General features: G+C 40.5%; 1 protein-coding gene across 1 annotated transcript; it reads right to left on the bottom strand.

Annotated features, from left to right (window-relative positions):
• Nucleotides 1-1542: 1542 nt before the first annotated feature.
• LOC306758364 (WW domain-containing adapter protein with coiled-coil-like) lies at nucleotides 1543-18379 on the bottom strand. Its single transcript, XM_079243677.1, has 13 exons — nucleotides 18115-18379; nucleotides 17656-17689; nucleotides 16954-17143; nucleotides 16577-16668; nucleotides 15288-15397; nucleotides 14681-14778; nucleotides 14264-14551; nucleotides 7467-7583; nucleotides 6884-7032; nucleotides 6684-6772; nucleotides 3139-3322; nucleotides 2936-3063; nucleotides 1543-2843 (listed from the first exon to the last, which is right to left on the bottom strand). Exons 1-13 carry the CDS (start codon nucleotides 18153-18155, stop codon nucleotides 2774-2776), a joined length of 1590 nt encoding a protein of 529 aa, XP_079099803.1. The 5' UTR covers nucleotides 18156-18379; the 3' UTR covers nucleotides 1543-2773.
• Nucleotides 18380-20337: the final 1958 nt, after the last annotated feature.

Below are 20337 nucleotides of genomic sequence, written 5' to 3'. Positions count from 1 at the left end.
CAGGTGGATCATAGAAGGATTTAAGGCCCATCGACCAACACCCACGCAAACCAGTTTAAAGTTTCTACTGTACCAGGATACAATATGAATAAACAATGTAAGTATGCTTAAAAGAAATCTACTTCCTAGTTACTGAGGCATTTAAAGTGTTGGGGAAAAAAATGAAGCTGCATAATGTACATAAATGCTGGATTCAGAAGAGTGAATCCAACAGAAAGGTAAATTTGCTCATAAACTATTTTATTTTGTGGAATATGCTCAACCCTTTAAAAGACCAACCTGAGACAACCTGGGGAGAAAAAGTGCTTTTTTTTTTTTTTTTTTTTTTTGCATTTGATTGGTCAAAATTATTGTAGTGTAATCTTCTTTGTATACAAGAGAGTTTTTGGTAAAGTTTTCACTATAATGTCTCAGGAGCTATTAATCAAATACTTGTTTTGCTTAATTTGCCTTAAAGCAGTTGTTTAAATAAAATTCAAGGAAGATGTTTAAACTCGCCGGCCACTTTATTAAACGCAGTAAAGCTTAATTGCGTGTGCATTGTGTCATGCACATACGGTCAAGGCGACTTGATGAAGTTCTGAGCATCAGAAGATCAAAGCGGCTTAAATAACATGAAAGCATGAATCCATCCTGCCTTTTATCAGCATTTCATGCTGGTAGTGATGATGTACTTACCTGAGCGCTGTTGCTGACCACGCTGTCCCATCATCTGATGGAGACTTCCAGCAGGATGATGCACCATGCCACAAAGCCCAAATCATCTCCAGCTGCTTTCTTCAACACAACGATGTCCAGCACCAATCTGGTGATCTCACCAACTGGGTTGAGATCTGGTGATCTAAACCCAACAGAGCAGCTTTTGGGAACTGGAGATTCTCATCATGGATGTGCAGCAAACTGTGTGATGCTTCACGTCAACATGGAGCAAAGATCTCTGAGGAATGTTTCCAACACCTTGCTGAGTCAGTGCCATGAACAAGTAAGGCACTTCTGCATGTTGCCTGTATTTCTCTGAGGAATTTATCCATGAAGTCTACCTGCTAAATGCATCGAGATGCATTCAGTCGAGGGACAAAGCGCAACTCTCGACCAGTCCCTGCACAAGCAGGACAAACGGTAAATTACTTTGACATTCTGAACTCACAGTTTTATTGTTTCCTACGGTTTTGTGTCGTCTGGAGTTTTGCGTTTGTTGTTTGTTCAGGTCAGCTCAACTTGATTTTATCCAACGCTCTGCCTTTGTCTCAGCTACATTTCACACGCAGTAATAGCTTTTTAATCTGATGGGAGTCAACAGCACATGCATGCTCACGTTAGCTGAACTCTTCAAGGCGACGGTGATCAATGTCACCATCTTGTGGTCGAACGGGTCATCAACTGAGCAAGAACTGAAGAGCAGAAGTCAAGCAATTGTGTGATTTAATATTTATTCACATATTTTATGGAATACAAAGCCCCCAAACCCCCCCTCCCCCACCCCCCCCTTCCCACCCCACCAAAAAAAAAGTGTGCACATCAGATCCAATGGAAACTACTGTAAGGTTTAGAAGAAGAGAAATCTTGCTGTATGAGTGCAGGAGCCTACGATAGCGGTTAAATGTGTTGTTGATATAAAAAGTATTCCCTCCGGTCTTGAGCGAACCTTTAAACGAATAAAACTATAACAGCAGCCACGTCGGGCTCCAGTCAGTTGGTTAAAAAAAAAAAAAAAAAAAAAAAAAAAATGGCTGCAGCACGGAGCTGAACCAAAAACAAGCAAAAACAAAAAGACGACGCTCCTTGTAGAAAACTGAAAACTCCTCCCAAGCGTCGTCTTCGTGGTTAGGACTACAAGGACGTTTTGAATCACGTGCAATAATAACTTAGCCTTACGTGACTGCAAATTCAGTCAGCTCTTCTAGTCTTTTACAGAATCTCTTGCAAAGCTGAATGGAAGGAATGTTTTATTTGTTGGAATTTCTTGAAGGAGAAATAAAATATTGGAGGAAAAAAAAATGCAGAAGGAATGAAAAAAAAAAAAAAAGAAAAATGAAAACAACCTCAGATGTAACAGCCACCTAGCCTAGGTCCAACTGGTGTTCCTGAAATGGCTTTAAAACATCCGACGCCATACATATTTTCTGAAAGGTCTGTTTTTTTGTTGTTTTTTTTTGCTAATCTCTGGTTAGGTTTTAGCTAATCTCATGACATGGAAAACCAAACCAGCTTGAAGATACAATGTGATGGCAGAACAGCTCACAATTATAGTGAATAGAAAAGAACAGTAACATCACTGCCAATGAATCCATATATGTCAACGCATGACGAAGTCCGTCTCAAAGTCTGGAGGAGTGAACGAGACCGTTCACCCCCCTCAACAGAGCCGTCACGTCACGCCAAATATAAGATGGTCTGAGCTCACCTTGAATCTCCTCCTCACCACTACACGTCAAAACACACCAGAAAACAAGTTAACCCAATACGATACACACACAATCCAATGTTCATGGTCCAAAAAGGTGCCTTTTGCAAAGAGCCTCAGGTCCTCTGTGTCCACTCAGTTTGGCCTTTCAGTGAAAGCGATCCATGTGGTGGACACTGGAAACTAATTCAAAAAGAAAAGGGAAAGGAAACAAAAACAAACAAAAAAAACAAAACAAAAAGACTCCTCGGTTGCCATCTTGTAGCAGTGGAGAGAAGAAACAGGCTGCAGCAGCTTGTTGTCCGTGTTTAATCAACTCTTGCTGTGACTGATTTAATTCAACCATCTGAGTCTTTTCCTCTGTGGTCCTTACACCATGTAGGAGTTCTGATTCTTCAGCTTGTCCAGCTCTTTGCTCTGCTGCCTCAGGAACAGGATTCTGTAGGTTAAAAGCAACACAAGTCTGATTTAAAGTACCTGTGTGTTATTAGCCAACGTGCAAATCTATGCAAATGTCATCATTGGCCTCACCTCTGTTCCCTCAGTGTGGCCTGAATTTCACACACTCTGACCAGGGAGCGAAGGTTTTTCATCTCCGTGCAGATCTCAGACATGTACAGGCTGCCCATGTTGTAGAAGTCTTCTCGCAACCGAGCCGCCTGGTTCACATGGACCAGCGTTAAGTTGGGACAAATGCAGAACGTGGGAACTTTAAACGTCTTAATGACACACACCTGTTTCTCAGTGCTCTCTGAAGGCCACCCTTGGATATGTCGGATGAGGTTTTCATCGAAATGAGCTGCCAGGGAGGGAGTGAAGGAGCCAGGCGGGTCTGACTGGGTTTGGCTGGCACTGCTGGAGGGTGCATGGGGCAACACAGAAGCAGAAACACCCGATCCCATGCACAGAATCTCCTGACTGGAAGGGGACAATCGATTAACAACATGTAAACTGACAAAAAAAAAAATCCCTACTATTTACTTCATTTCAGCTTAAACGATTTACAGCGACGGCATCTTTACAAAGTCAGTCCGTATATGTATCTTTCATCCGACCCAGGTAACTTTCACATGAGGTAGCAAGTCGGATACATATCTGATCTTTTTCAAAGCGACCTGAAAGGTCACGTCACATTTCATACGATTTTTACGTCTTTAAATGAGACAGAAATTATGATTCTGTGCCAAAAGGAGGCAGGAGGGCAGCAAGATCAAACGCCACCAATGGACGGTGTTACATCCAGTATTACGTCATCACTGTCGGATCTGATGGCACAACAGCTTCAGAACGGACACATAAATACACAAAAGTGTGAACGTAGCCCAAGCCAATTCATCATTCATCCACTAGAGGCCATGTGCACCTGGCCAGGTCGCTAGTCCATCACAGGACCAGCACAGAGAGACAGACAAGCACCCACACTGCCTCCTGGGGAGAATTTAGGGGACCAGTTAACCAGGCATGCATGTTTTTAGATGGTGGGGGGCGCATCTGGAGAAAACCTGCACATATGTGGAGAGAACATGCTGCCTCCACACACAAAGCCCACAGTCACCAGCTGACCCTTGAACCGTTGACCTTTTCACCGTGAGGCTGCAGTGCTAACCACCACACCACTGTCCGGCAAAGAAAACACAACTGGCTAGCTGAGGACTCTGATGAAGCGCATTAACTGTCCGCAGTGATTCATCCTGCATCCTGAGCAAGCATAAGGAGGAGGGACGAATGGAGTTGTTTATAAAAAGATAAAGTAAAAAGTGCAAGTTCGACATGCACCGCTGCTGCTAAGCGCAGTTACCCAAAGGTACTCCTCTGTGATTGGTCAGTTCGTGGGTTTCTGGATTTCTGAAGCTTTTTGCTGAATTTGTGGTGTAACTGAAGAAGAAACTACAACAAGGTGTAGTAATCATACTCTACGAGGGCGCGTTGCACCAGTGTCAGCTGCGACGTCCCGACCATAAGCAGAAGCTATGCCAGTATAAATCCAGCTTCAGTGTGAACATACACACTTCAGTCGAAACGCTTGATGTATCCCAGTACGTTGTGCTTACGAAAGTAAATATGGATTCTTTACTTGTTTATCAATCAATTTGGAAGCTTGAACCAACGAATCTATAAGCAATTGATAAATGAATGTTTTAATTTTGCCACATTCACCTTCATTGGGGGCAGAATTGTGACTTTTTTGTAAATGTAGCATCAGACTGAGGTCTGGATGGATGTCTGTCTGATTTGTCTGGTACCACATAGGAAAGTGGACTGGGCCGGGGGATAAAAGAAAAAAAACAGATTCACACTGTCATTACAAAAATCTGATATTCCCATGATAGTCCCATGTGTCAGAAACAGTCAGAACCGAACAGCCGTGCGAACGGTCCAAAGTGAATACAGCTTTGTTCACACTGCAGGTGTTGCTGCACTTGTTGCTTTTTTTTGCCAATTTGTTCACATTATAAACTAGACGGGACCGCCATCATGCTCTAGCGTGAACCATCGCCAACCCTGAAGTGATCGGCTGCATGCAGCGAGCTGTGATGACACTTCCTGCATCCTCCAGCACACAACTGGGACTTCTGTCCAACTGCAAGGAGGCAAAACTCAAATGAAGCAACAAGACTGTTCAGACTGACATCGTTTGAATAAGATCTGATGTGCATCCGATTCTGGGTTACATCTAAAGGTTACCGGGTCTGATGTTTAGTCAAACTGGACAATGATAATGTCCAAAGACAACCTTATATGAGGGAAGTGCATGATATAAGCAGTGAGTGTGTTTTCATTACACCTAGAATTGTGCAAAAACTAAATATCACAAAAAAAAAAAAAACCGCTAATGGAAACGCCTACATTTAGAAAAAAGTCTCAAATATCGCTAAAAGTTTTTACGCTTTCATGAGGGGGTTTTTCTGACATTTTGATATAGAAATATGTCACAAAAGTGTAATGGAAACACCTTTTTTTTTACGTTGGGGGGGTGTCGTGACAGATTAATTTCCCATAAAGATGGCTCGGTATGGAACAAACAATGAATTTCAGAGTTTTAGAAAAGAAAATGAGGGGAAAAATGCTTCGAAAATCCGTTGCAAATTCTCCGCAGCAAGTAGAAAACCCCAAAATAGCGCTACGTGCCTATTTCGCATATATTTTCTTATAATCTCGCGAAAGTAACAAGACTTTACGAGTCTTGAGCGTAATGCACTAAACACTGTTCAATGGAAACACCCGCAAATCTCAGTTGTTGTTTATCAAAACTTACAAATATCGCTTTTATTTTGAAAAAAATGTTTGATTTGCAGCAAGTGACTGCCGGAAAAGATCTTTCATGGGTCGTTTTGTCAACAACATTTCAAAACTAAGATGTTGTGAAGGCGTTTTGAACAACTTGTAGGCCTGTCGCAATAAGTCAATTAATCGTGCAAGAAGAAAAAATTAATGCAGTAAGTTTGTCGGACGTTATAATTTTCCATTCGTCTTTCATTTCTCACTCTCACCCGAGTGCGAGTGCCGCATTTGTTTGATGACAATATTAACTCAACGCGGCAATACAACAAGCTTCTATCTGCACTTAAAACACAATCATCAACTGCAGTTTTCCCAGCTGGGAAAAAAAAGACCTTAACAAACAAGCTATGGCTAATAGCTAGCTCCATTTTCCCGACAGTCCACGATCACTGCAGTGTTTAACCAACAGATAAAAACAAACAGGACGATGCAACATGGCGTGCACTCAGACAGCATGGTTGGTAAAGCCATGCTGCCCTTTAATGTTGTTAAAAAGGCAACATTTTGAAAAATGTTGCAAACATTTCACAGCCAGTATGGATGAACGAACATGTTACAAACGGCAACTTCACAACTTTACAATGACATGAAAACATACTGAAGGCGATCAAAGACAGTCAATTTTACCTTTCTACCATTGGTCAAGTCCAAACATGTCCCCTTATGAGATTTACCATAGACCATGTAACTGTGTTACATGGTGTTTAGAGACCATATGTTCCAGATAACCACGTTGCCAAAACCACAGGAGAAATCCTGATGTGTTTTAGCAGACTGGGGACTGGAGGAGCATAAACTAGTCTGCACATAGAGCTAAATGTTCTTTAGAAATTAAAGTTTGTTGATCTTTGAAAGGGTGTACTTGCATTATTATGGCATTAACAACAATAATCGCTTAGCGCAATATTATCTTCTATCGCAATATTTTCTAAGACAATTAATCGCATGGCAAAATTTTGTTACCGTGACAGGCCTACCAACTTGTGCTCAGTGATACCTTCTCTGCTGAAGAGTTCTCGGGTCTTCTGGACGTTTTTCTGCCGTCTGAGACAAAGATGCTCCTTGTTTCCCTGAAGACATGCTACCCTGCAGAGTGAAGAAAAATATAAAAAACAGGTGAGGGCAGGCAGAACGCTCAGAAAAAAAAAAGAGGAAGACGTGATCAAGGGAAACCACACATCAATCCTTCTAACGTACCCTGCTTTGTGAAGATGCGCTGGCGCCGGCGTGCACGCCTGGAAGGGATTTCTGGTTGTGTTGGGGTGTACCATTCCGCGGTGAGATGTACGGCCTTGGCGATGATGCCTCCGTTGTCAGGGAGACGGGGGACTGACTGGAGTGCTGGGCTAAAAACGGGAAATCACAGGACAAAAGTGTAAAAGTTTTTGGGAAAGGTTAAAAAATGACTTCCTGTTTGCAGCTAACAACAGTTCATACAAACAAAAACTAGCATCAACTCGTATATCAGGGAAACAGTAGGGAAAGTAAGAGATTGAATTCCCCTAAATTATCCAAAAGCCAAATAAAAATATTGTCAATATAGTTTGTCAACAAAGCCTGCTTGAACTATTACTGAAATACACACATAATGGCTTTTTTTCTTTGTACAAACAGCAACGAGCAACTTAAATTTACCTTTGGCACAATGCAAAGTGAATAGCAACTGGATAATAATATTAATAGGGGGGACAGGGACAAAAATCCATATGAAAAAAAAAAACCCCAAAAAGAATAATTAGTTTGCGATAGCGGTTGGGAAAAGGCTGCAGGGTCGGCATACCTTGGTTGGAGTGTTGAGCAGCTGAGAGCAGAGCGGTGACGTTGAAAGCAGGTCCAGCAGCGAGGAGCTTATGAAGCACAGACCGCAAGGAAGCTTGGGTGACAGCAGCTGCCAAGACTGGAGAGAGGAAAGAGGGAAAGAAAACACACACAAACATGGGTGAGCAAGGACACACACACACACACACACACACACACACACACACAACAGCAGAGCCAACGGGTATCACAAGTCAGACAACGGTGCAAACAGTCATCCTTCCACCTGTCACAGCGCCGGTTCTGCTGGATGTAATTTTACTGGAAAACAAAGGAAGGAAGTTGGAGGTTAAACAACAAGCACACATGTCCCATTCTCACAAAACAGGAAGGAATTCATTATAAATGACAGGCGAATTAATGACGGGTTAGGGAAAGCAGAGCGCAGTCATCCATTTCCATCACCATCATAAAGAACAATGACAGACATGCCAGACCCCCCATTTCCTCTAAATACAACGGAGAAGCACATTAACACCTCATGCTACGATCATCCTCAAAGAAATAATCACAATTTCATAATTATCGCAATTATTATGCTTTAGCTTCCCAACATAATAATTCAATTCAATTCAACTTTATTTATATAGCGTCAAATCACGGCAATGCCATCTCAAGACGCTTTACAGACAGAGGGGAAAACATAATGAAGGCCAATTCATAACAGCCTATATAAGGAAACCAACAGATTGAGTTGAGTCCAACTCAATCTCCCATCCTGAGCAAGCACACTGGCGACAGTGGGAAGGAAAAAACTCCCTTTTAACAGGAAGGAAACCTCCGGCAGAACCCGGCTCAGGACAGGCAGCCATCTGCCTCTGCTGTGTGGGGGGAAGAGGACAGAAAGACAACAGACAACAGGAACTGCTACTCCCGGCCAGGGAGACCTGCTGAAACAGGAGACATACATGTTAATGATGCAACACTGTTATGGGGGGGGGGGGGGGGGGGGGGGGGGGGGTGTAAAAGAAAGAGATAAAGAGAAAAAGAAAGAAGCTCAGTGTATCAGGAAATGTCCCTCAGCAGTCTAAACCTATAGCAGCATAACTAAGGGATGCTAACCATCCCTAGCTATAGGACTTATCAAAAAGATAAGTCTTCAGCCTAGTCTTAAAGGTGGGGAGGGTGTCTGCTTCCCTAACACTAACTGGGAGCTTATTCCATAAGAGAGGGGCCTGATAACCAAAGGCTCTGCTTCCTGCTCGGCTCTTTGAGACTCTAGGAACCACAAGTAAGCCTGCAGTCTGCGAACGAAGTACTCTGCTTGGTATATAAGGAACAATGAGGTCTTTGATATATAGTGGTGCCTGGTTGTGGAGGGCTTTATATGTAAGGAGAAGGATTTTAAATTCTATTCTAGATTCAACAGGCAGCCAATGAAGAGAGGCTAAAACTGGAGAAATATGATCTCTCATGCTGGTTCTGGTCAGGACTCTGGCTGCAGAATTCTGGATCAGCTGAAGGGTTTTCAGGGCATATTTAGGACAGCCCAGTAATAGAGAGTTACAGTAATCTAGTCTCGAAGTAACAAAAACGTGAACCAGTTTTTCTGCATCACTCTGAGACACAATGTCCCTAATTTTGGCTATATTACGTAAATGAAAGAAGGCTGTTTTAGTAACCTGCTTAATATGTGGGCCACAGGACAGGTCAGGGTCAAATATTACTCCAAGGTTTCTCACTGTAGCACTGGAAGCTAAAGTAATGCCATCCAGGTTCATTACAAAACCGGAAAATTTTGCTCTGAGTTTTTCAGATCCAACGAGAATTACTTCAGTCTTATCTGAGTTTAAGAGGAGAAAATTTCTAGACATCCAAGTCTTTATGTCTATGAGACAATTTTGTAGCCTATTGGGCTGATTTGTTTCATCTGGTTTAAAGGATAAGTATAGTTGAGTATCATCTGCATAACAATGAAAGTTTATTCCATGCTGTCTAATAATTTTGCCTAAAGGGAGCATATATAGCGTGAAGAGTATTGGTCCAAGTACAGAACCTTGAGGAACTCCATGACTTACTGTAGTTTGGGAGGAGGACTTGTCATTTACATGAACGAACTGAAGTCTATCAGATAAATATGATTTAAACCAGCTTAACGCTGTACCTGTAATTCCAATCACCTGTTCTAGTCTTTGTAACAGAATGTTATGATCGACTGTATCAAATGCAGCACTAAGATCAAGCAAGATAAGTACGGACACAAGTCCTTTGTCTGAGGCCATAAGAAGGTCATTAGTAACTTTCACCAATGCTGTCTCAGTGCTATGATGAGCTCTAAATCCTGACTGAAACTCCTCGCATAAATTATTTCTGCTCAGGTGGGCATGTAACTGAGCGGAAACTATTTTCTCCAGAATTTTGGACATAAACGGGAGGTTAGATATAGGCCTATAATTTGCTATCACCTCTGGATCCAGAGATTGCTTTTTAAGTAAAGGCTTGATTACAGCAGTTTTAAATGATTGTGGTACATATCCTGTCACTAAAGACATATTGATAAGATTTAGTAGTGATGTATTAATTAAAGGGAAAATGTCCTTAAAGAGGCTCGTTGGGAGAGGGTTTAAGATACAGGTGGATGGTTTAGATGAAGCTATTATTTTAGTTAATTCAGAGGGTTGGACAGGACAGAAACTATTTAGACACAAGTCAGATCCTGGTTCTAAGGATGCTTCGGAGACCACAACAGGCTCAACATTATAGGTAGAAGGAGGAGTATTGTGAATTTGATCTCTAATAGTGTCAATTTTATTCCAGAAAAAATACATGAAATCATCACAGCTAAGTGAGAAAGGAATACATGGCTCCACAGCGCTCCGGCTCCTAGTAAGCCTAGCTACAGTGCTGAAAAGAAACCGAGGGTTGTTTTTGTTTTCCTCTATCAATGATGAATAATAAGCTGTTCTTGCTGTACGTAAGGCTTTTTTGTATACAATTAAACTTTCTTTCCAGGTTAAGTGAGACTCCTCTAGTCCTGATGAACGCCATCTGTTTTCCAAACGCCTTGATGCCTGTTTTAGAGCTCGAAGCTGGGAATTAAACCAGGGAGCCTTCATAATCTTACCTAATTTCTTCTTCTTTAGAGGAGCAACATTATCCAAGGTTGTACGCATTGAAGCTGTTATAGTATCAGCATGTTGATTAATCTGAGCAGGAGTAAGGCTTAAAGGGGGACTCTCAGTCAAGCTAACACATGGTAGAGGTGAAAAAATTGATTCAATTGATTGTTTAAATTTTGTAATATTATTGTCTGATAAACATCTACTATAGTAGAATTTATTTTTGGTCAGTGAGTAATCAAATAAAGTGAATTCAAAGGTTAATAAGAAGTGATAGGACAAGACAGGGTTTTGAGGAAATACTTTGAGCTTATCAGTCTCAATACCATATGTTAGAACAAGATCAAGAGTATGACCATGAGAGTGAGTGGCTCCATTGACATTTTGTGAAAACCCAATTGAGTTTAGAATAGAGCTAAAGGAAATGTTTAAACTATCATTTTCATTGTCAACATGAATATTAAAATCACCTAGTACAATGACCTTATCAGTAGTCAGCACTAACTCAGACAAGAGATCAGAGAATTCGGTCAGAAACTCGGAGTAAGGTCCAGGTGGGCGATACACTAATGCTAAAAGGAGCGGTTTCTCTGAATTCCATTTTGGATGAGATAAATTTAATGTCAGGAATTCAAAGGATTTATAGTTAGTTTTGTGCTTAGGATTAATTAAAAATTCTGACTTAAAAATAGCTGCAACACCTCCTCCTCTGCCTGTAGTTCTAGGAATGTGAAAGTTTAAATAGTTAGCTGGCGTAGCTTCATTAATACTAACATAATCCTCTTGCTGTAACCAGGTTTCCGTAAGACAGAATAAATCAATGTGGTGATCACCTATCAAGTCATTGACTAATAAAGACTTACTTGGGAGGGATCTAATATTCAGTAGGCCACACTTTATTGTCTTATTTTCAGATTTTATTAGATCCATTGTTTTTATTTTTATGAGGTTTTCACGATTAACCCCAGAAGTGTTTTTGTGTTGTTTAATTCTTACTGCTGGGAAGTTGTATAAGGTCGGAATGGGGTTTTGGGTGGGCGGCGGCAGGTGGGAAGCTGCAGAAAAGTGTGTAGGACTACAATTCTGCCTCCTGGTCCCAACCCTGAGTTGTCAATTTAGCTGACTAATAAAAGAGTCCATATTGCTAGATAAGAGAGCGGCTCCATCCAACGTGGGATTCCATCTCTCCTAATAAGACCAGGCTTTCCCCAAAAAGCGCTCCAATTATCTATAAAACCCACGTTGTTATCGGGACACCACCTAGACAACCAGCGATTGAAGGATGACATGCGGCTAAACATGTCATCGCTGATTAAATTTGGCAAGAGACCAGAGAAAACTACGGAGTCCGACATGCTCTTGGCAAAGTTACACACCGAAGCAACATTAATTTTAGTGACCTCCGATTGGCGTAACCGGGTGTCGTTACCGCCGACGTGAATTACAATCTTACGGTATTTACGTTTCGCCTTAGCCAGCAGTTTCAAATACGATTCGACGTCGCCCGCTCTGGCCCCAGGAATGCATTTGACTATGGTCCCCGGTGTCTCTAGAGCCACGTTTCTGACTATGGAACTACCTATAATCAGGGTTTCTGCCTCAGCGGGTGTGTCGCCGAGCGGGGAAAATCTGTTAGAAACGTGAACAGGTCGGTAATAAAATATGTAAAATCCCACAAACTTCCTTACAAGAATGTGTAAATGCAGATTCAGCTGTAGAATTCATATTTCCTTCCATGTTGACACGCAGCGTTAGTTCACACACCATGTTAGAAATCAGCTTTCTTTGGCAACAGAAGCTAATTTCGGGTCTGTCGATGCCATGTCACAGCAGTGAACCAAATCTGCTGGAGGCTTTGCCTTCCTGTTAAAATGGAGTTTTTCCTTCCCACTGTCGCCTCATGCCGCTCAGGATGGGGTTTAGAATCAAAGTCTAGATTTAATGTAATCAGTTAGTGTCTATTAGCTAGGCTATTTATTATGAATTGGCTTGAATTGATGTATCTGTAAAGTGTCCTGAGACGACATTGTTGTGGAGTGGCGCTATATAAATAAAGCTAAAATGAACTGTCTGTAGTGATATTTTATATAGGAATCTATCTCATAATGTCTGCTTCTTAATATGCAAAACAACAAACAAAATTTAAGAACAAACCAGATAAAACAAAGTCCTATTAGCATGGTTAGCACCAGGTTTTTTTCAGTTAACTAGACTCATGTAGACACTCTGTGATAATTCACACATAAATGCTGCATTAGAAATCAATAAAAACATTCAGCCTGAAAGGTATGTTCCACAAAATACAGTATAAATTTCCATAAAAAGCTTCTTTTTTAACGTCATTGATAGACGCAAACCCAACGTGTTGGTGTAAAATACATATGATTGAGTAAAAAGCTGCAAACTGCACATTATGATTATATTACATTAAAAGCTTCAGATCATCCAGTTTTACCTCTGCAGAGTTAATCCTGAGCTGAAGCGTACTGTTTAATTCAGATAAAGCAAACAATACATGCGTCAAGGTCCTGAGTCCAGATTCAATCTCAAGTATGGATGATGGCAAAACGCTATTTTAGGTTATTTTCCATTATGTGCTTGTTAGAGACCCCCTTCATCATCCTCGCACCACAGAAACCTCCAACAATCTGCTCGTCTGACACTGCAGTGTGGCTAAAATGTAAGCTCAGCGTGGACACTGTGATTTAAAAGATAAATAAATAAAGAGAAGACCATTTAAACAAAGTCTTGGAGACAAGTGGAAGTTATATCTGCACGATATAAATACAAGCGATATGCAACAGATTAAACATAGCAACTTGCAATACATAAAAAAACTTTACTTTCAGGGTGTTTAGAATCTGCTGGTTACAGAGCATGAGCAAAAGCAGAAATTGTTCAAGTTTAATAAAACTAATGGTAGTTATGCTTGTCCTGTTATTCTAAATCTAAATGGTTTCTTTTCTTCAGACGAAACATGGGAGGCAAAGTCCGTTTTCCATCACCTGGTCAATTCAGAGGTTTTTGCTTTATTTCTTCATCATTGTGTCTTGCTTCAGACTAGTGGAAAACGGTCTGAAGCATGTCGATGTTTACTTAACTATACTCTCTGCATGTGCATGTGTCTCCACAAAATTAGTTTTTGCGATGATTCTAGGTTTAAAACCTCCACTTAAGCAGCACTCAGACATCAAACTTCCCTGTTATGATCCCGTCTGTATTCCTACATCTTTTTGACTCCATGGATTTTTTGTCTCATTTACAGCCTGATATATAAAACCTTTATTCCAAAAACATGGCAGAAACTGAAGTTTTTCTGGTTGTTGAGAATATTTTCTAAACTATGAAGTGATTAGTGGAGATATCCAAAAACCCCTTAGTAAAAACTTTTGACTATGTCAACAAAAAACAAAACTACTACAAGGCTAAATCCCCTGGAAATATTTGCAGATGAGTGCATTTTGGGCCGTACCTCATTTCCTTATCCAATCATCAAATTTCAGAAAACTCACAATAAAAAACATAATAGTCTTAATGTAAGTAACAAAGCAGGAAAGTTCCAAGGCGATAGCTGTTAGCTCCAAATTGGTCCTTATTCAATTGTAGTGTCTCACCTTTAAGCTAAACAAAGATGAGGCTGCAAACTACCCATAATGCATTGGAAGACCGCTAAATGTGTGGCAGTTGCTCCCATCCTTACCCTCGTTGAGCTTGGCCATGTCCATGCTGCCGTTGTTCATCTGCAGAGTTGCCTGCAGAGCTGGAAGGAGCTGATGCAGGACGGCCGGGTCCTGGAGCAGCGCAGGCGATGGCGACTGCACAGATGGAGGACCCTGCCCCGTGGAGGAGGAAGAGGAGGATGAGGATGACGACAGGTTTGAAGGGGCAGAACCTAAAGTGCCAGTGGCTGAGTTTAAGCTCTGAGAAGTAGAGGACGATGAGGAATAGCCGCAGTTTGATGTTGCGGATTGGTCCCCTGATGTTGTCTCTGTGTGGACAAAGTAGAGCAGTTAATCACACGGAAAGACATGCAGCAAAAATGGTGGAAAAAAACTCTAAATGTCAGGTGTTAGTCCACAAAAGGATTCATGGATGACGGCAACCATGTTTAACTCACTAGTTGTGGCTTTGTCCTGCAAGGCCTCTTGTCTGTAATCCATGTCCTTGGGAAAACTGTTAGTTGGCATCTTGGCCGAGTCTTTCTGTCGTTGTTCCCTAAAACAAAACAAGCAGACTTAGTGAAGCAACAGAGACGGCATCCTGGACAGAATGAATCCTTTCCATACCTAAAGCTAAAGATTCTTTCTTTTTTTTTTTTTTTTTTCTTCTTTTTTTTTTAGAAAATGTTCAATTAGTTTAGTTTAATTTATTTTCTTTTATTTCGAACGAATGAAAAAAAGACGATATATGTACTTACCTATACATACATATACATACTAAGAAAGATTATTCATAATATCAATGTTCATCATAATAATAATAATAATAATTCCTCCCCAATTCAAAAATCTGAGAAAAAAAAGTAGTTTGAAAAAGGATACACTTATTTGGTATTCCCACAGCTTTCCACCCATCTAGTTTTATATTCTGTGATGCTGCATGTCACAACATACTTATTCAATATACTATACATCAATATACTATACATATTTACAATTAGTGTCTCTGGCTGATAATTCGACAGTCTTTCAGCACATGTATGAAGCATTGTAAGGGTATCTTGCCTCTCAAGCAGGTCCTTGGGCTTCTCCCACTGGGAGACCTCAGTTCTACAGTTGTAGTAGTACTTCTTGCCAGAGGAGCTGATGTGCTCTGTCCAGTCATCTGCTGGATCCTGGTGTTGACAGACAACATATGACATGTTATTAAAAAGTCCAAAGAGATTTTTAACAGAAATAAGAAAAAAAAGTTAAAACTGTTTTGCATCTTCAGTTCTAAGTTACTTTGTTTCTCATCATTAAATTTAACATTTGATCGTACTTTAGAAGGTTTCTGGTCCAAGTTTGTTTTTCTATTTACGGTTCTTTCATTACAAAAGGAACCTGGCTGCAGACCTATGATTTCAGCTGCTTCATCTCATATTTTACTTCTTTTATTTGTGGTTGCTCGTTTTGTCCTTTTACAAACAATAATTTGTGTCTTCATGTAATGTTACAGTGTAACTCAAGTTAAAAAAAAATACTATAATTATTATAATTATGCTGCCTGGTTTCTGCAAAACTCCCTAGATAGAAGCAGGTTTTACTGTAAAGTACAGGAAGTACTTCCTGCATTATAAATATGCATTATATAAGGAGAATGCCCTCTCTGTTTTCAAATAACCTGAGCTGAAGAGAATAGTCTGTGAAGATGGGTGCAAAGGCCTTAAAGGCAAAATCTCAAGTAGGACAGAAGTGCATGCAACCCATTTGTTGTCTTGGGCAGTGTAAGGTCATGTTCCTCTTACTGGTAAACATCCCTAAAAACCAGAGTCTTTAATGCAGCAGTATAATGCTACAGTATGACTGCCATAGCTTATTTTTTTATGCCCTCTACTGTTTCCAGTTGTTGCTACCTTTACAGCACAAATGCTGTATAAGATATTCAATCTGAAAGATCACAAACTTGAGAGTTTTCCATTATTTTGTAGACTGTCAGACACGTATTAACAGAGTAGTTCCTCTTCTATAAAGGCAACTCTGAATTTCCATAAATGAAAAGTGGTTTGAAATGGAAAGTAACATAACCACATGTTATGTATTACTGTGTAACAACCAAACTCTTAAATTCAACCAGACAGATTTTCAATCATGGTCACAATTGCTGAATCCTTTTAGTATGACAGCCTACAATCTAATCAAAGTACCTGCATTCCTGGTTCCCAACCAAAAATAATGATACTTTCTGATCATCTAAAGCTGTTCTTACACACATTTTTTCTGTAAGGGGGTTGTAAAACACCAATCTAAACATTAGTATATGCAACAGCTCTACATTAAAGCAAGAAAAGTTTGTACAGGGAACACCAGCTTACCCTCTCTGCAGGCTTGCTCTGAGTGGCATGAGAATCTGTGCCATGGTGCGAGCTGTTGTTGTGAGGGGTCTCCTGAGGAGAGCCGCTGGTCCCTGCAATAAAGCATTACGTTAATTGGGAGGAATATAATATGTATAATAATTGGCACTTTAAAAATTCTGTTCCCATCTAGTATTATGTATTAGTCAAAGTTTGCATGATTTACATTTGTGATCCAACTGCTGGGAGAAGACAGAAATGACCCAAAGCCTGTCCAAAGTTCTCAGGCATTCGATTTTATAGTTCAAACAAAGTGCCGTTGTTGCTTTTTCTACAGTCTTCACAAAACTAGAAGAAAAAGTGGATTTTACATGTGAAAGCAACCCATCCAATCTTACCATTTTTTCCTCTAACAGCGTGGGAGATCTTGGCCTTCCCGTGTCCTGTGCTTTCTCCATGTCTGTTGACAGGACTTTCATCGGAGCGTCGCAGCATCTTGTAAGGGGGCATGGGATCTGATGAGCCATCGCGCACCTTGTCGTAACGGTGAAGGTTGCTAGACTGGCTCTTTGGCTGGGATTTATGGGTCTAAAAAGAAAAATGTGTGACAGATTTGTTAGGAAATGCTAAATATTATAGCAGTAACCATGCAGTTAGCAGTGTAGTCAAGTTTGGACTAATCTATTCATTTTCTAGAATACTCTTTACTTTATTAGAATTAAAGAACATTTTCAATTTAACTTAAGCCAGGTAGGAAAGATTAACTTCTACAACTACTATAGGCTATGTATAAATTGGCTTGAAATGATGTATATGTTGATTCATGTATGTAAAGTGCCCTGTGACAATATAGTTGTGAAGTGGCGTTATATAAATAAAGCTGAATTGAATTTATTACAACTTCAATATGGATTTAGAAAGACTTGCCCTCATCGATTAGATTGGAAAATTGCACAACTGATTATGAAATTAAATGAAAATGAAATGGAAAATACTTTATTAATCCCCAACGGGACATACAATATTGTAGTAGATAATAATAATCTGGATTAGTGGAGTTTTAGGTGCAGGTGAGAATTCACAAACTAAGCCTGTAGTACCTGATAGGACTGTGAATCCCTTCTGTCGTTGCACCTGAGGAAGCAAACGTAGCAGACAGTCAGCACTTTGTTAGATTTTTGATAGCTTTTCTATATTCGCAACACACTGTGTTTAGCATTTAGCTACCTGTTAGCCAAGTTAGCATAGTTAGCTAGTTCAACTGAAAGTTTACCAATATTGTCAGCAAATATAAAAAATGAAGAATCATTTTGAAAATATATTTCTCACGACTTACACTGTGTGAATAATATATATTATTATTATGTTGTGTAACTTTATCTTTAGATATTCGACGAGCTAAAACACACCCGGAACCAGTGGCTAACTATCTGAAAGCTAGCCGTTAGCTGCTAGCCGTGACAGCTAACGGTTACGAGAAAATATCGAGCCTCGTCATAAAATAACCACATATAGACTTTAAGTTCGTATTCATATATTAAGGTTAGTGTTTGATTTACCCATCGCTGACTCTTGTTGGTTTCCTTGCATACATCACCATCAAGGCCGTGATGATGTGTGTGTGTGTGTGTGTGAGGGTGAACCGTGGCCTCTTGTCTGTCTGCTCTTAACAGTTCAGGTTTTTTTTTTTCCTTCCTTCCTTCAGTTTCTTGGTTTCTGAACTCTGTCTATCCTACCAAACTGACAGATAGAAGCTGCATGGGCAATGCATAGCTGGTGGTATTTATTAAAAAACCACCCTCGGTGCATCATCTGAGATGTACTTAGATTATGCGCTGTAAACGGCCGATGTAGCTCAGCGCAGAGCAGCAGACGGAGGAGGAAGCGGAGGAGACCGCAGACACCCCGAGCTAAATGGGACTTCCGCTTTTACCTTTCAAATTAAAACAAGCGACAAGCTGGTGTGCGGAAATACCATAGAGCAGTGTTTTTCAACCTTTTTTGAGTCAAGGCATACTTTTTTTCACTGAAAAATCACAAGGCACACCACAAACCATAATGTTTTTTGTTTTGTTTTTTTAAAAAAAAAGTCTATATTATTAACATAAAGTCCATTTTGTCAAAGCCTCTTGAATAGAAATCAGATAAACACAAGAAGAAGGAATTTTTTTTTTTTTTTTCACTAGGACCTGTTTGGATGAACACAGAGCTGCTTTTTAGACCAATTATGTGAAGTTTGGTAATTTCTCAGGGCACACCTGATGATCTCTCACGGCACACTAGTGTGCCACGGCACACTAAAAAAAAAAACACTGCCATAGAGTATTTCTCTTCATTGGGGTCCTCTTCACCGAGGGCTGCCCCTGCTCTGACTGCATGGGTGTTGCTGTGGGGGCTGTCCCTGTCTGGTGGGTCAGGATCCAGCGCTGCAGCCTTACAGTTGTGGTGTGGGTCCTGTCTGCCCGGACCCGGGTGGCCCCCACGGTGACGGCCTGGGTGGTCGTGGGTGGGGGTAGCCCTTTGTGTAGATGCACCCTGAGGATATCGTTTCCTTGTCTGGTGGACATGTACCTGGCCATTTTTGTTCTTTTAGCTGTTATAGAGGCTAATAGGGCATTGGTTAGGGTGGTTGTGGGTGGGTGTAAGGGGACTGTGGATGTATGTGTGTGTTTTATCTATTTGATGTAAATGGTTTTATTATGTAAAGCACTTTGTATTGTTTTTTTAAGCATGAAAAGTTCTATAGAAATAAAGTTTGATTTGATTTGATTTGATTAGAGCAGGGGTGCCCAAACATTTGGCCTCCGAGGGCCAAACTGAAAGTGATCCAGTGAGCCATGGGCCAAACACTTCAGCTTTAAGGACGAAACACAAGTAAATGTATGAAGTTATTTTAGTTAACATGTCGACAAGAAGAAACAGTGTGTGTGGAACAAGGCAAGGTGCCGAAACTTAGTGGGACACATGAAGTTGGTCTGTGGACATCACCAGTCTCTCCATTTTGGGTTGCACCTGGCTCACTGAAAAGGTGAGGATGTCATTGAGGTGAGTCAGTCAAGGTCCCTTTGAGTCTGGACTTATCGAGGTTCTTGACACTTGTTATTGTCTTTTCATGAAGCTCTGTGGGGTATTGATATAAACAACCACTAGCGGGGCAAAAGGAAAGTGCTGGTGGGCCGATTTTGGCCCGCGGGCCCCACTTTGGGCACCCCTGCTCTAGAGGCTATTCATGCTTAGACTAATACAGCGGTTCTCAACCTTTTAGCAATACTGTTCCCCTTGTAAAATATTTTTCGAGCCAAGTACCCCCACCACTGCAAAATACTTTTGGTTAAGAAATAAACATGAAAAACATCACTTTGTCATTTGTGTTTAGTTTATTAAACTTTACTCTCTACTACATTTCAACCAGGACTCTATTTTTTGTGTTGTCAAGGCGACAGTGACTGACGGATATGATTTAGCTCATAACGGGTGGGGTTCAATTATAGACCGTATTCTATGGGTTCAATTCATGTCAATGTGGGATTTTTGGAGGAATAAAATGGTGTAAGTCTAAAAGAAAATTCAGTTTATAAATGAGCACTTACATTTATTAAAATACATTAAATGTTGAGATAATTTTATCTTGTTTTATTTTATTTAAGGATGTTTTAAAGAAAACATAAAAAGGTATATGTTTTCAAACAATTTCACGTACCCCCTGGAATGCCTTGAAGTACCCCCAGGGGTACGCATACCCCCATTTGAGAAACAGTGGACTAATATACGTTAGATATGGA

The sequence above is a fragment of the Telmatherina bonti genome (genome assembly GCF_933228915.1).
Source record: "Telmatherina bonti genome assembly, chromosome: 7".
Lineage (NCBI taxonomy): Eukaryota > Metazoa > Chordata > Actinopteri > Atheriniformes > Telmatherinidae > Telmatherina > Telmatherina bonti.
This window is presented reverse-complemented; position numbering and strand designations above follow the sequence as displayed.